This window comes from Artemia sp. Qi Xiang Cuo, chromosome 3 (genome assembly GCF_049724085.1).
Source record: "Artemia sp. Qi Xiang Cuo chromosome 3, ASM4972408v1, whole genome shotgun sequence".
Taxonomy (NCBI): Eukaryota; Metazoa; Arthropoda; class Branchiopoda; order Anostraca; family Artemiidae; genus Artemia; species Artemia sp. Qi Xiang Cuo.
Genome location: NC_142796.1, coordinates 43,207,430 through 43,222,036, shown reverse-complemented (window position 1 = coordinate 43,222,036; position 14,607 = coordinate 43,207,430). Strand labels below are relative to the sequence as shown.

The following is a 14,607-nucleotide window of genomic DNA, read 5'->3' as shown; positions in this document are numbered from 1 at the left end:
GGTGTGTCGAGCAGATGTATCGGGAGGAATCCGCGGAAAAGAACTTGACAGATGGTAACCGACAACCCTCTTGGCACTCAAGCTAGTGAGCATTCCTGGAAGGTTAAAACCCCCAGGAAAACGCAACGTTGTGACTGTGCTTCCTTACCTTCTTTGTTTGAAAATAGTTACGAGACTCCGATGCCATTCTCGGTGCCGAACCTGGACCTCTGCTGGACGCTTTGTAGGTTGTGTCCTACGAAACTTCTTGAAGTGGAATTTGAAGAGCCAACTCCCAGTTGGAAAGCCTTCAACACAAGAATCTTTCTGGTGTAGCAAAACCACCGTAGGTTACTTACCCTTGCTTCCCTATTCACTAACATCCTGTGAAGTCGTAGCCTCTGCCATTAGCATCTGTCAAAAAACAGCAGCGAAGCTTGGAAACAAGTACACAGTCATCAGTCAGGATCTAGCTGTTTATGAAATAAGCTATGGCCTTCAAAAGTCCCTGTCCGAAAAATTCTTTAATCTAGTTCTATTATTGGGCGGTTTTCACAAGCTCATGAACTATTTGAAAGCGGTTGGATCTCTCATGGATGGAGTAGGACTAAAAGAAGTTATTGCTGCGGCAGAAATTCTCAGGGAAGGTATTGTGAATAAGGTCCTTTCAGGAAAGAATATGTACCAGGCACTCCGTGCTCACATACAGGTCTACGAAGAAATTAACGCATTCCAGTGGGATGCACTTGTGAATGGGCTTGAAAAATCCTGCTTCGAGTTCGTGCCTTCTACAGTCGAGAAACTTCGAACCGAGAGTGATGCAACTGAGCGCTTCAAAAGTAAGACTAGTTCTGAACTATGTAAACAGATAGGAGATGCGTTGGACAGTATTGCTCCGCTTTTCTCGAAGTACAACGAGCCCACATCTACCACAATAGCCTTGGATCAACTATTTAGATCTTATCCGTACCGGAAACGATTATCTTTATGCTGAAAAAGCTGCGGACAGTGAAACACACTTAAACGCCAAGAACGAGATGATTTCGATTTCCTTCACATTTGGAAACGATAAATACGCTGCAGCTGCACTTAAATAGCTAGAAGAAATATTGCGCCTTTTTGAAAAGGCGCCAGAAGCTTACATAGGGTTTGTGAGTGGCAATTTTGTTGTTGGGAGAACAACCGAGTCGTTTTGCAGCAATGCATGCGATCTGGCTTTAGAGTCGACTGTGAATATGGATATCATAGATCATCAAGGATTTTCTGGTATCGTTGGTGCGACAACGAATGAAAATGCCAGGGATCGATATCTGGCTACTCTCCCCTTTCTTGCAGCAGTCACCAGAACGCTGAAAGCAAAACTGAATATGGATACAAGGTAATGAAGTATCATGAAGATACTACTGCGTTTACAAATTTGACAACAAAAGGCAGAAATCGGGTTATGGATTTGGTAGAGTTGTTTGGAAACCCATTCAAGACGACAAAAACAGAACGGCACAACTTTATGATAGGGGATAAAGTTCCAGAAGCCATAGCAAATAGTCTTCTGAACCTCCGAGAAATTGGCTTCGAAGCCATGAGCTCGTATCCACGAAAGTAAAAGTTGGCATAGTACAAACTTTCGCTTCTGTGGCTAAAAAAGAAAAAAAGAAAGAGCCACAAAAAAAATATTTTGGGGAAACTGAGCTGCTTAAACCAGCTCTACGTCTAGCAGATTCAACATAAACTTCGTCCCTCTGTGAGCTGCTGAAGTACGAGCTACAGCCATATCTGGCCTCACTTACAGTATTATCATCAAGTCGTAGGGAGCCTCAGCTTCGTACTGGTACAAAGTCAACACCCTTTAACAACATTCTGCAACAGTCTGGCTTGCAGTCATGGCCAAAAATGGTTCCACATACGCTTTTTGAAGACTCCTCGATCTGGCTATATAGTTGATGTCATGAGTGTCATAAGGTGTTATCGACCAGAACAAAATGAGACGCTAGCCGATTTTGGAATAAGAGTTTACGATGGGATTCTTAGGAACATACCCGAAGCTTGTCAGTCTATCTATTTGGTTGGTGACAGGTATGACGGTCTTAATGACGATAAAACCCGTGATGACTACTGGTTTAACCTCAAAGAAGCATCTGGCTGTGGAGAAAGAAGAGGAGATCCAAGAAGAAATATTTCCAGCCCGTTCATTTCCTCCAGCAAAGCTGCAACATTCTGGGAAGGGATTCTCAGCAGTCGCTCGGCCAAAGGTTGACTCTTGGAATTACTTTTCGAAGTCTTGGAGTGCAAAATTTCGACCCGTCTGATGGCTCATCTCGGTGGAGGTTTCGAGAGTCGATATAAGGCTGTTACAGTTACGCCCCATGGAAGCTCCGTTGATGATGATCTCTCGTTTGTCCATGAGGAAACAGACACTAGGGTGTCATACCACACAGCAGTTGCCACAATACGAAAGAGCACAATTGTGATAATACAAGCCAACGATATTGATATCATTTTACTAGCTGCGTACTACTTCCAGTATCTTGCTAGTCTCGGCCTCAAGTAGCTCTGGCTTAAGTTTCCGTCCTATTGCATACCTATTCATAAGGCAGCACAAAAACTAGGATTAACATTTTGCAACGCCTTGCCGCTTGTCCACAGCTTGAGTGGATGTGACACCACAAGCTTTCTGTATGGAATTGGAAAGGTCCACTCTTTTTGAGCTGCAAAGTCTTCAGAAACTTTCCTGGGGTCTTTAGGTGATGAAGTTCGAGTCCTTGCAGAGAAGCCATCATCTGTGCAAAGTGATGGTTTAGTCAACGTCTGTAAGCAGCTTTTGGTTACATTGTATGGGAGAAGTGTGACTAACTTCAATAGTCTGAATGATCTTCGAGCACACTTGTACCAAAGATTGAAGGATTTGCGGCTTTTACCACCAACTGATATCTCGTTTCTGCTTCATTTGAAAAGGTGCATGTTCCAGTCACTGATTTGGATCCAAAGCCACAAGCCCTGTATTAATTTACCTCAGGCTACCGATATGGGCTTGAGAATTGAAGATCATGAACTGAAGTCTGACCTAGTTTCTGCGATATCGCATGGGCTAGCATCGCTTTCTTTTTGCAACTGTGACAAGACGAGGTGTGGCTGGCACTCCAAATGCTCCAAAATAGGTTTCTGTGACAGCGCATTCAAGTGTGGAGCTGACCCCCAAAAATCCATACTTTCTGATGTGAATCAGAACGAGTCCGAAGATGAAGAAGAAAAAGAGATTTGAGCCACCGTTTCATGTTCAGTTTTAAATATTTGATTTTTATTTGTTTTGATATTAAACTACTAATGCAGTCGTCTAAACCTTACTTTCAGCTGATCATGACGGTTGCCGCCTACTACATCAGCGGCCGTTGACTTAATCAAACCGATTGGATCATTAGCCCCAGCTACGCTGGGATTTAAAGAAAATTAGTATCTCAAATCAGCCTTAGTCACCTCTGCACCACGCGTTCATACGGCTTCACCACCTTGAGACTCGTGTATGAGCCTATGTAAGCCAGATTGTATCTACTACTACAGAAAAAACAAACAGTTGCTCAAGAAATAAGATTTTTTGGAAAACAGGCACATGGTTTGACTCAAAATGACAAGCAGAATTAAAATAGAGCATAAAAAAAATACCAAATTCGCGCATGCGATCGCAGAACGAGGCATTTGTTCTTTTTTTTCCTGGTTAAAAATATTAGCTGTATAGAATGTAAATACATGATTTGATTCAAAAAAGAGCGATCTATCATTTGGTGAGATAAAAATCAAAGGTTTGAAAATATTTCGAGTAAAACACTACTATTTATAAAATTTTCTCTTTTTTTTGGGGAGGGGGGAATTTTATCTTTCCATTGCTTATTCTTGTAAACTCTAGTCTTAACTTTGTTTCTATTAATATCATGTAAAGGACTTTATGGCAGTTCGAAAGATGAGCAGTTTGACTCGTTCTCATCTTTTTTTAACAGCTAAAAAAAAAATTTCAAAAAAACCTGGTCATTGTAGGCTAATTTCTGAAAGCTATGACTTTAGTTAGAAAAAATAAATAGTTGCTCAAGAAGTAAATTTTTTTAAAAAGAGGTATATGGTTTGACTTGAAATAACCAGAAAAATTCAAATAAATGATAAAAAGATATACTTATGCAGGCAAAAATTTCAGTTAAACCGAAAAAACTAAGAAAAAGTATATTTAAAAACCTTGTTTTCAAAATTAAATAAGGGTTAACAAAAAAAAAATAAAGATTGTGGGGGAAAACTAAAAATACTAGGTGAAAGTACTCGTTCTTAGGATTCAGAATATGTCAAGTTTATAAAGTTTTCAGTTTATTTTACCGTTTAGAATAATCAAGAGCGGTATGACGTCGTTATAGGCTAAAATGACCATGTTCTACACGCGTGCGAACTTGTGCACCCCGATTTTCGTCATCAGCGCCCCCGATTGCCCTAAATCCACCCTCAAACCAACTGCAGCGAATGTGAGCCACCCCTTGAAAAATAACGGTCCCTGGATCACTGACTATCAATATTTTCAATTTTATTCATCTTTTTTGGCTTTTAAAGATTATAAGAAAATAATAGCTAATTTCATAACCTGTAATCAAAAAAAGAAGCTTAGCGTCGACATGAGGGTTTTTTCTTGAACATTCTAAAGAAGTCAAAGCGAAGCCAAATTGAAAAGATTCAAATTTATATTTTTCGAAACACTGGACAAGAATTCCACTGAATAACTGATTTAACGTTACGGATGTATTTTCGACATAATAATTAAATTTATTTTTTTTTTTTTTTTTTCAAGACCACACTGCCTTTCTATATCGTACAAAAAAACGTGCATATGAAGATAAGTTCATTTATTAGACAATGAAAACAGATACAAAACTCTGGATATTTCAAACACACATATACAACAGTCGTCATCAGCAGAAACACTTTAGTACTAAAATTAAAACTAAGATATTTATACAGGACAAAATACGAAAAACCGGAAGTTATTATTTTGTTTTGCATAAATATCTTAGTTTTAATTTTAATACTTTAGGGTTTCTGCTGATGACGACCGCTGAATATGAGTTTGAAATATCCAGACTTTTGTGTCTGTTTTCACTATCTAATAAATGAACTTATCCCCATACGAACGTTTATTTGTACGTTGTACATGAGCAATACATCTGCTTATTAAATCTTCCTGTTCTTTCTTTCATGAACTTATCCCACTTGACATTGCAATCGCCTGAATGTGCTAATTATATATTTTAATTCAAGATCTCACCTAACTTAAGAACTATTTTAACCTAAGAAATGACCTCAGTAGACTAAGGACTAATTGGAGGACCTAATTAGAGACTCACCAAATTTAAGGACTCACCTAATTTAAGGACTAGTTTAATTTAAGGCAACCTAAGTCACCTAAGGAATAATTTAAAGACTCAACTTTTAAATTAAGGACTTGCATTTGATTCAAGGACTCGTCCAATTTAAGGAATGATTTAACCAAAGAAATTTAAGCTAAGTCACCTTATCACTAGTTTAAGGAGTCACCTTCTCATTATAAGACTAGCATTTTTAAGGACTCCGATTTAATTCCAGGAATCGTCTAATTTAAGGACTAGTTTAACTTCAGGACTTTGAAGGACTTAATTAAGGACTCACCTTTTAATTTAAAGACTTAAATTTTAAAGAACTCACCTCTAGGTCTAGATCCTTCGTCTTAGAGTGACAAACAGTGATGGTGGCGTTGTTCCACTTCAAGAGCTCAGCAACAGGAGTGCCAACAATTTTACTTCTACCAATGACCACTGCTTTCTTACCACTCATGTTGATGCCAGATCTGAAGGAAAAGTGCACAAAATGAAAGATGATATAAAGCAATGTAAGATGATGTAAGGAATGTAAGATGAAATAAAGCAATAAATATATGACCAACTATAATGCCATTGCTTCCGCAGTACCCAAGTTTTTCAGGGCTTTCCTGGACGAAAATGAAGATTCTATCTCCTTGTCTTTCGTAAATATACGAGGTGTAATATAAAGTAGATTTTCTTCAGCCTTAATTTTTGAATAGATGTTGGAGAACTCAATTTTCTGTGAGAAAACCTGAGAAAACTGAATATTGGAAGCGCTGTACAGCGTTGCATGGTACAGGCTTATATGTACCGCTCTGTATAGTGTTGTATACTGTATAATAAAGCCTACTTCCTGGCTTCAGTTCACAAAAAAATTAAACAAATAAAATCACAACAGCTGAGCTACTTTCAAATAGTGATTTTAAGACTCTTTTGATGTTGTTTTCTGTTTGGTACCTTATACTTATAAACTGCTTGTACTATTGCTGCTTTAGTTTTTTCCTTATGGTTGGGGGGAGGGGGGGTGGGTCCAGCGGCTTCAATTCATGAAACTTTACGAGGGAGGGGCGGGGCTAATTTATCAATTTTTTCCCATGAAAATACCAAAAGAAAGGCATCTCTCAACAGAAATACCCCCAAAAAAAGTATTTTTCAAATACAAGGAGGGTGGGGATTTAAGATAGGCATGGTACCTCCCCCGAAGATCCACACTAGCTGAGGCTAAGTAAAGCTTCCTTCAAGTGAAGATTTTACGGCTCTTTTATGTCATCTTTGTCGCATGAATTTTAAACAACCTTATTTAATATTACCGTAGGTGAGTGAGCGAGCAGATGGCTATTTCAGAGGATGAGTAAGTAAGCATATGGCTCTTTCTGGGAATGAGTGAGTAAGTAGATGGGCTTTTCTGAGGATTATTGAGTAAGCAGATTGCTCTTTTTGAGGATGATTAAGTAAGTAAATGGCTCTTTCTGGGGATGAGTAATTAAGCACTTGGCTCTTTCTGAGGATGAGTGAGTAAGAAGATAGCTTTTTCTGAGGATGAGTGAGTAAGCAGATGGCTCCTTCAGAGTATGACTGAGTAAGCAGATAGCTCTATCTAAGGATGAGTGAGAAAGCAGATGGCTCATTCTGAGTAAGTTCCATAATTTCGTTAGCCTATGAGTAATTTTAGTTTCGAATCATAAAAAACTCACTGAGGCTGAGCAGAGATCCCTTCAATTGAGGATTTTACGGCCCTTCTATCTCGCTTTTTGCCGTGTATATCTAAGACAGTCTTACTTAAAAACTGCTGTAGGTGAGTAAGTAAGCAGATGGCTATTTGTGAAGAATCTCCTTACTTTCATTAGCCTATTGGCAAAACAAATTGCTATATGTAAGAAATTATAGCATTAGCATTATGTTAAACTTCTTTTATGAATTCTACTATTATACTTATTTATTTATACTATTAAATTATACTTATATAATATAATCATATTCTATGATATATTAGTTATTTACTATTGTATTATATTTATTTTTGCTATTATATTTATATTGTAGGTCTATAAAGTATAATAGTAAACTAAAGTTTATATCAAGAAGAAAAAAAAACCTCTTTATCAATTCCAAACAGCCAGCCGGCGGACAGTGAATAAATCCACTTGACAGGTTTTCAACAGGAAGACGACCTTGATTCACTGAATTTAGTCCATCCACATCTTTCTCTGGGTCTACAGTATCAGTTATCAATGTTGCATCAATTTTGTTTTCAGAGTCCAAGGGCATCTGTACAATAATGCCACGAATATTAGAATTAGAGTTTATTTTCTTTATTTCGGCTATCAACTGATCTTGGGTGATCGAGCGAGTAAATGTTACGTGGCTGACTGATATACCACATTCATCACCTTTACTTTTGTCTAATGTAAACGTTTGAATCTTCTCTGGAACCAATCTGAAAGTAGGAGACCGATTATTGATTCGACTCTTTGGATGAGGGCTCCGATTATTGATTCAACTCTTCGGATCAGGGCTCACAAGGAGTTCCTCAAGGGTTAAAACTATACAACACTTACGCTCAATAACTTTTTATTATTCCAGGAGTACTCTTTAGACCAGTCTTGAGTAAGGATTCCCCCTCCCCGTTCAGTAACACAATTTATTGTATTTTGTGGTAATAAATCAAATGGTTGTAAGATATGATTATTCAGAAATATTAGTTATCATTATATTTACTAGATAAAACAGAAAAATGAGCAAAAGGGAGAGCAAGAGAGAGTGAAGGAAAATAGAGAACGAGTAGGGATGCTCAATATCTTTTTTTCCAACCCTTCTCCCCCTCCCCCAGGTGTTCCCTGATCGCTCCCTCAGGATCTGACCTGTGTGTTTCTATATATCTACGCTTTCAAATTTACTCTTGTGTCCTAGTGTACGATAGACTGTTACTTTATTACATAGTTTTGAGTACGTTTAATCAACAATAAATTTACAACAAAACAATTTCAGCACAGTCACCCCTGTAAGGCTCCTTGGCCAGGAAGGAACAAAGGAGAAAAAAAAGAAGTATACCAGCAAAAAAAAGGAAAAAAACAATCTCCCACCTCAAAAATCCTCAAAATCACAAGCTGGGCAGGGGAGAAGCGCATAATTTCAAATTAAACAATAAATAAAACTCAAATAACTCATGCTCAAACAACCAAAATCCTGGTTTTTTTGTTGTTTTTTTTTTGGAAAAAACAAACAAACAAAAATCCTGTCCAGAGACATCCACTCTAAGTAAATAAAAAAAACTCGATTATCAACTAGAATTTCTACAGCTGGATCTTGCTATACTATCTATCCTGGTTGCAGCTAATATTTCATGCATGACCCATGTTAAAAAGGAAAGTTTTGATCTTTTCTAGCTGTCCATTTTCTATTTAGAAGTGGAAACAATTTGTAATACAGAAAAGAAATTCAAAATTAAACACCAAAAAGACCCACAGTAAAAATTATTCTTGAATAAATTCAAAATTCTGAAATGTACACAGAAGCAAAAAAAAAAGACAACACCTGATTGATTAGATTCCTTTATAGCCTCAATTTATAAATAAACAGTACGCTACTTAAGAATTGAAAATTAGAAAAAAAAAACTTAACATAAAACAACTAATTTAAAATTTTAAGTTTTAATTTACAATAATAATTTAAAAAATACAAAAATTATTTATGTATTTAATAATAATAATTTAAATAACACAACAATTACTAAATTAAATAATAACAATATTTTAGAAAATTTATTTTTATTTATTAAAAAATTCATTCAATTTGAATTTAGCTTAACAGCAAAACTAAATTAAGAAGAATACAAAAAAAAAATAATCCACGACGTTTCAACCAAACCCATTGTTTACCAATCTATCTCTAGGACACGGTCCAAGAAAGGCACTCTTAAAATAGAAAAAATAATGGAAGTCTAAATAGCAGATTTTGCAAATTCTTGTTATAGGTTTTGTAATAAGTTTAGAAAGATTATGATAATCTTGCCAGTATTCAGAGACTATAATAATTTTCTTTGCCAAAATAAAAAAAAAATAATATATATACCAAAATTGACTACTGTATAATCACAGATAGAAAGACACAAAAAGATTTTATTCCTTCATTCATAATTTTTTTTTTTACTTTTTTTTATTTATTTTGAGCAAGATCCTACATATATTCTTCTGTTTTTTCAGGGTTGCTTTTATCATTTTTCGCGTGAAATATAAGATTGACAACGGTTGGTTGTGAAAGGAATTGTAAAAAATGAAACTATATCTTTTGTCTAAGTGAAGCTTCCCTAGTTTCATAACTATGTTGGCAGCACTAAAAATGGTTAAATACCTTTGATTTAGCTAATCAATATATGAAGTCTACCAATAATCCAAAATCATTAATCAATCTGCATCGAAAGCTCAGCAGCAGCAACCGAAAACAAGATCATAATATAATAATTGTGCAATTGACAAAAAAACAATGCCATCTATCTGGATCATATGTTTTTCTGTATAGAGTTTTTTTTTTCAATCTCATGCCAATATCTTCTTTTGGATATTTACTGCTTTAGAATTAAAATTAACCTCATTGACAAAATCGGCTATCAATCAAGTCATTACTGCTAAAGAGTCATCCTGATTCCGTACCTTTGAGGAAGGGGAGTCAGTGGTGTCAAATGGAAGGGCAGATGGGGGGAGGTATTGTCCCCCCTGGATTTAAATAAAAATGCCTTTTCCACCATTTTCATTGAAAATAACCCTTTTTGGTAATTCATTAAACTGGAAAACAACAAAATTATCCCCCCTTAGATTTTGAATTTTTTTTTCCCCTCACACTCTCAGTCCAAATTTCCGTGAATTAAGGCCACTCAGACGAGTCAATTCCACGCATCAGTGCACTGAGCTCTTCTTCGTATATATGGAAGTGTAGAGAATGTTCTAAATAGCATTTGTATATGGAATTAGTAGAGATGAGTTCTAAAGAAACAATTTACTGCTCAATGGAGAAAATGTGTAATTGCTTGTTTGATTTTTCTTTCTTTGAGATTCATTCTTGAAGCCTGATATTCATATGTATATGCTATCGAATTGTTTATTTTGGTGTTGTTTTTTTCTTAAATTTATTTGGGAAGAGACACATAAATTTAAACTATATATCTGACCTAGAACCATGCCCACTTCCCTCATCACTTACATCTCACAAAACGCCATAAAATTTAACACGTTCACAATATTCATAAAAATTGTAATTATAATATCAAGGCTTATGCAAGGCTTATAATGGTGAGATTCATTCTTGAAGCCTGATATTCATGTGTATATGATATCAAATTGTTTATTTTGGTGTTGTTTTTTTTTTTCTTAAATTTATTTGGGAAGGAGGCACATAAATTTAAACTTCATATCTGATCTAGAAGCATGCCAACTTCCCTCATCACTCTTGGGGATAAATAAAAAAAAAACATCTCCCAACAAAGGTAATCCAAATATTTATCATACATCTCACAAAAACACCATAAAATTTAACACATTCACAATATTCATAAAAATTGGCAAGGCCTATAATGGTATACCAAGCTTATCATGCCATTCTGTAATACAGTATGGAAAATGTCAACAAGAATCAAATGAGAAGAAATTATGTTTGTGATACTATGTTAATTAAAATACTTAAGATTTAATATTTAGTGGAGTACTCAGTGCTGCTTAAATGGAGCAAGTCTACTGCAGTTAAACACGTGCATTTTGTAATGTTTGCAACTGGGCTCTGCATAAAATATAAAGAAACGTATCAGATGGTTCCGATATATTTAGCCCACATCAGGAATGTATTTTAAGCCCCAAAAGTCCTGTTCTTCATATATCTAACATGTTTTATCCAAAGTTTCCCCAAGGGTGTGCTGGGACATTTCTTAGGTGAATTACATCAATAAGCAGCTACACAAGGGGGTAAGGGGCTTAAAAGGTAATTCAATATATCTTAAACCTTAAAACAAATAGTGTTTTCAGCCATCTTGTATGAAATCATCTGTCAAAACAACTATTCACTTCTAAATGAGTGCAAATACATGTGTAGTGCCCCGAAATTTGGGCTAAGACTTTCAAGGGATTTTCTACAAAAGGTAGAAGGGTTTGATGCTTTAAATTAATTTTAGTTATACATTAGCCTACCAAAATATCGACCCATTTTGATATGTTTTTCATAAATATACCTAGGACCATCCTTTGTCTGCATTTGCCATGGCATTTTCTCCTTTCATCACTGCTTAGGCTTATAAAAAGATATAATGTCATTATAGGATCTTAAAAGGATAAAAAAGAATGAGATAAAATCTTAAAAGGGGTAAAAAACATACCTGCACAATGGCCAAGGTAGGCTTGAGCCCATTTCTTTCATCTAGAATCTTCTTTGTTTCTTTCAAAATCTCCTGGCAAATTTGTCTGCAAAAGAGAGCCCATTTTTATCAAATTCTTAATTTAGCTAGAACAGCTTGTTGGCAGTCACAAAATGGTTGACCTTTTAAATGTTCCACAGGAATAGAAATATATATTGGTGGGGGTCAACTTGTTTGTCACTCAGAAAATGGATCTCAGTCACTCAGAAAATGGAAAAACTCAGAGTTACTCTGTTTGCTGGAAAATGTTTTAGAAGCATACAACACTCTCTAAACACATATCAGATGAAATACAGGTAGAACAAGGTTTAGTTTTAAAAAAAAGATCCAGCAATTTCTTACCTTTTGTCAATAAATTTTGCATGGTTCTTGTCCTGGTAAAGACCCTATAACTAGCCCTGTTTTGTAGGCTAATCAAGTTACTAAGACCTTAAATCTATTACAAAAAAGAGTTTTTTAAATAAAATTTGAAGACTCAGATCTAACTACAAAAGTGTTTTTTTAGATGACTGTAACTGTAATCCATTTTGCTCAGTTCTGTGGTCAAAGGATTTCAATGAGAACATCATCGAAATTCTCTTTCCTGTGTCTTCTTTGGCAGATAAATTTAAATTCAAGCACTTTTTGATGCAATCAGTGAGCTCTAGCCTATAGTGGCACAGTACAGTAGAATGATCTCTGCTATGCAATACAAGGTCCAAGGTTTGATTCCAGGTGCTGCAGGCTCAATGCCAGGACCTTTGAAGTCAAGAGGCATTGGTAATCCATACACTAGACTAGATCAGTGAGCTCTAAGAACTTAGCACTTTGATTTAAAAAGAAAAACTTAAAAAAAAAACGAGAATCTGAGCATAACAGTATAACAGCAGAGAAGTAGTATAGCAAACAAATACCCATCAGATTTCCCGCAATTTAACTTATTATTTTCATAATGTACAAGAATTGTGAGGTATAAGGAAAGTCAATACAGTAGGCCTGTTTTTGCTGAATTGCCAAGCCGTTCGAAGGGTGGGGGGAGAGCAACTGGGTAGCTACCCTGAGTGCCGTCGTTGGAGGCAGTGGTTTTCCACTTTAATCAAATCTTTCACTTTGATTTGGCTTTTTTTGCTTATATTTGAGTCAAGAGGGGGTGCAGTAAAAGTTTTCCCCTGGGCACCACCAACCCTAGGAACAGCTCTGCTGTAATGAAACAGTTATAGCACCCAGTAAGCAATATATTGATTACAATCTAAAAGCAATCTGTTAGCTTTCAGCTACAAATTGATAAGCTCCATAGAAAAAATGACAGAGAAAGACAGAAGGAAATTACATTTCAGTTTTTGATCAATATTAAAACAAAGGTTGAACACTGGAAGCCAAAGTAATGTCAATAGTAAAGTGTGGCTCTGAAAAATGGGCACTTTAAAGGCTGAAGAGGATTTGTTAAATGCTTTCCAAAAGAGTTGTCAAATGATAAGCTGACTGATCATATATCCCACAATAAGTTGCCCAAAAATTGCCGTTTGATTTCACCTTTTATGACTATGATGAAAGAAAGAGTAAGATAGTCAGGTCAAACTGTATGAATGAGGCATGGGGGATTGCCAACGATTCCGCCTTCGACCATTTGTAAAATGGCCATCAGCCAAGTTGGCCAATACAAAATACAAGTCATTCCCAAATGGGGTGGGAAGAAGTCATTAGAGGGACCTTATTTGATAAGGAAACTTTGTGGGAGGGGGTTAAAAAAGAAGCTTTGAATAGATTGTGGTGGAGAAAGAGTGTGTGCAGCTGTGAAGGCTTCAGTCAGCTTGGTGCAAAGGTGAGTTTTTAATAGTACTACTGTAGTAATTATCTAGTGAAAATAATAGTTCGTTTTGTTTCTCTATGTGCGATCAGCCAATAGGAGCAGTTTACACGGGTGCCATGGCTTAGGGGGGGGGGGGTGTAGCAGCTGGGGAATTGCCCACTTTGATCTAATTTTTCACTTTGATTCAGCTTTTTGCTTATATTTGAGTCAGGAGGGGGCACTGTAATTAGTTTTACCCCAGCCACCACTGACCCTAGGTACTGCTCTGCCTATCCTCCTCCCTTAATGGTCAGTCTTCCATATGCCACTGCTCCCAAACTGCAGTCCAGAAACTACTTATAAGCTTTTACACTCACTGTTGATATTGTTTCAATATAATAAAATTCCAAGGAGCTGCTACATAGGTCGTGGTTCTTTTAATTCCATGATTTTTAACTAAATTCTTTGAGCAGCCTCTAGTTCTGATAGTTTGAACACGTTTCAATAGATGAGGGAGAATGCTGCATTGTAACAGCTCCAGGGCTGCTACACAAGTTCTGAATAAAAGAAAAAATGGCTAAAGATTTTCAATACCAAAAAAAGGAGCTTGGTATCTCATGGTAAGAAATTGATAAGGTCTAATTTATTAAAAAGATCTCACTAACCAGTAGTCACAAGAACAAACAAATTCGACAAAACACAATTTTTTTTTAAGAACAAAGATTTACCCATCATGTTGTACATGGAAAGTGAAATGGATTGAAAAAAAATATCAATTTCCCCCCCCCCCTCCCTCCAAACCTTTGGATGCTCTTGATATGAGTTCAAGAACTCTGGAGTCAGGGAAATGTTACATACAGTTCTTTGCTTCCACTACCTATATGTGCTATGATCTTTCATCTATATTTATGTTAATAGAACATACAAATGTAAGGAGTATAAAGAGGGCACAAAGAAATCTTTTCCTGTGCCTGTCTTAAGGCTGGCAAAGATAAACCACCAGTGTCAAAGTAAACTTTAAAAACTTAACATACCAGTATTGCCCTTTTGGAGAACAGGTCCCAAAAATGTCAATGGAACTATCAGTTTCAGAAACTGGT

The 14,607-nt window shown here is 36.2% G+C and overlaps 1 protein-coding gene across 2 annotated transcripts in view; it reads right to left on the bottom strand.

Moving 5' to 3' along the window:
• Positions 1-14,607, bottom strand: part of LOC148954127 (C-1-tetrahydrofolate synthase, cytoplasmic-like) — a 56,349-nt gene that overhangs the window by 29,873 nt on the left and 11,869 nt on the right. For both annotated transcript variants that reach the window (XM_089086928.1, XM_089086927.1), the window contains exons 2-4: positions 11,701-11,785; positions 7,438-7,779; positions 5,686-5,827 (exon numbers count right to left, since the gene is read on the bottom strand). In XM_089086928.1, the coding sequence (XP_088943054.1) occupies positions 5,686-5,827; positions 7,438-7,779; positions 11,701-11,741 (525 nt within the window). In that variant the 5' untranslated portion in view covers positions 11,742-11,785. The remainder of the gene's footprint in view (positions 1-5,685; positions 5,828-7,437; positions 7,780-11,700; positions 11,786-14,607) is intronic.